Here is a 2,380-nt window from a genome sequence, read left to right as displayed (position 1 = left end):
GGAAAGAACCAGTGGTGTTTTCTACAGGGTTTCTCTATCTGGCATTTAGTTCTGATAGCATTGAGAAGCAACTATTTCCCTCATCTGTTTTTGCAATACTTAACCTAGCAAAATTGTTAGGAGCGTTCTATGGTGATGTATATTTTCTTTTAATACCCAAGGTAATAAAACTGGGCATTAAGTCTACCATTTTCCTTTATTTCTAGCCCAAAACTTTGACTCCATGGGTTGGCCTGAGGAAAATCAACGTGTCTTATTGGTGCTGGGAAGACATGTCTCCCTTCACCAACACCCTCCTCAAGTGGCTCCCCAACGAACCAAGCGATGCTGGATTTTGTGGTTATTTAGCTGAGCTTTCCAGTGAGGGCCTGAAGGCAGCAACGTGCATCAATGAAGTCAACGGCAGTGTCTGCGAGAGGCCAGGTGATGAGATCCAGCTTGTGTGGCTCACGGGAACAGGGGGGCTGATAAGTGTTCATAGGTCCTATAGAGAGTAAAGAGGATCCCTTCCATTAGTTTTAAAGTGGCTGCATTATGATGGAGGGGGCCAGAGAAGGGCACTGGAGCTGGAGCAGGGCCTGGAGCACAAGTGTGATGAGGAAGGGCTGAGGGACCTGGGGTCAAGAGGAAGCGGCCTCAAGCTGCCCCAGGGCAGGTTTAGCTGGAGCTGAGGAACAATTCCTTGCCCAGAGGGTGCTCAGGCATTGGAACAGGCTGCCCAGGGCAGGGCTGGAGTCACCGTCCATGCAAGTGTTCCCAGCCCGGGTAGACGAGGCCTCAGTGCCAGGGGTTAGTGGTGGCCTTGGCACTGCTGGGAACCATTGGACTCAATGATCTTAAAGGTCTTTTCTGTCCAAGTTGGTTCTATGATTCTGTGACAAGAAGAAGTGCCTTGTGTAGCTATTTCACACAGGAATTGGAGATCTGAAACTTTACCCTGTTAACTGTAAAATGCTGCAAGTACATTACAGTTTAATTATTTTTATCTACATTGCACAGCTGAATGTGACATTCAGTTGAATGAGAGCACGGAGCAATCTCCCCTTTAAAAATCAAATAAATAAATAAAAGCTACTTCCCAACTAACTCCCCCGTCTCCCCTCCCCTGCTCCGTAGCCAGAGGAGGATTTTAGCTACCTTTGAAATTAATTGGGCAAGACACTTAGGAAACGTGAGGACTTTGACAAAGAACCTCTGTGCTTTGAGGAGAAGTCTTCCAGTGTCGTTGGAACCACCTCTTTTCCAATGGCTTGGTCTGTTAACTCTCCATCATAGCTGATTATTTCTGAATACCTCTTTAAGTTTTAAGAAAGCTGGCTGATTGCATGGAATTTCTACAATTCCATGTAATCAGCCACCACTTTAAATCATTCTCTGTAGAAGAGCAGGATGCAGATCATGGATGTGGAACCTGACCTCAAAATCTTGTGTATTTTGACTTGCAGCGCTGTGAATTCGTTTAAGCTTTAACTTGTTTTTTATGGTCTGAGAACAGCCACTTGAAACAGTTGATAAAGCATTGGCTTACAGCAGAAACTCCTGAGTTAGAGCTGCTTTCAGTGCTCATTTTATGTGTGGAACTGATCAAATAACTTAGAACATGTCCCAGTGTGCTCACATAAAAAGTGGGATTCCTTCCCAGTGCTTCGGTTGGGAGGATAGATAAGGAGACCATCAACAGACCTGCAGGGAGATTAAGACCACATTCGTAACACCATTAAAGTAGTTTTCTGCCCACCTTAAAAAGCATTAACGCTCATGGAGGATACATAAAGAGAATTATTCTGCAGTACATACTGCATTTCTAACATTCACTGTTGTATAAGGTATCTCCAGCTCCATCCAGCATCACCACATCCCAGAGGAAGTGTTTCAGATCCGTGATATTGAACTATTTTTCATCCTGAATATTAGTCAGGGCTTCTTATCTTCTGTCTTTCCATGTTGGGCTTGTTGCCTGTTTCCTTCTGGAGGAAAGCTGACTCTTCTGTGTGTGTCCCTGCAGCTAACCACAGCGCCAAGCAGTGCCGCACGCCCTGCGCCCTGCGGACCATGTGTGGGGAGTGCACGAGCGGCAGCTCGGAATGCATGTGGTGCAGCAACATGAAGCAGTGCGTGGACTCCAATGCTTATGTGGCCTCCTTCCCCTACGGGCAGTGCATGGAGTGGTACACCATGAGCAGTTGTCCACGTGAGTAGTTATTTCTGTGTCTTGGACAGTGGGCTGGAGTCGTGTATTTCCTGACACTTCGTAGAATCCCAGACTGGTTTGGGTTGAAGGGACCATAAGGCTCCTCCAGCTCCAACCCCTGCCCCGGGCAGGGACACCTTCCACTAGAGCAGGTTGCTCCAAGCCCCTGTGTCCAAGCTGGCCTTGAAC

The 2,380-nt window shown here is 47.1% G+C and overlaps 1 protein-coding gene across 1 annotated transcript in view; it reads left to right on the top strand.

The window, feature by feature from the left end:
• Positions 1–2,380, top strand: part of ATRN (attractin) — a gene marked incomplete at its 5' end in the record, with an annotated part of 105,197 nt that overhangs the window by 19,188 nt on the left and 83,629 nt on the right. The window contains 2 exons of the mRNA XM_010017073.1: positions 207–423; positions 2,006–2,191. Of these exons, the coding sequence (XP_010015375.1) occupies positions 207–423; positions 2,006–2,191 (403 nt within the window). The remainder of the gene's footprint in view (positions 1–206; positions 424–2,005; positions 2,192–2,380) is intronic.

This window comes from Nestor notabilis, unplaced genomic scaffold, assembly GCF_000696875.1.
Source record: "Nestor notabilis isolate BGI_N333 unplaced genomic scaffold, ASM69687v1 scaffold8886, whole genome shotgun sequence".
Lineage (NCBI taxonomy): Eukaryota > Metazoa > Chordata > Aves > Psittaciformes > Psittacidae > Nestor > Nestor notabilis.
The sequence above is the reverse complement of the archived record's forward strand: the minus strand, read 5'-3'. Positions and strand labels throughout refer to the sequence as shown.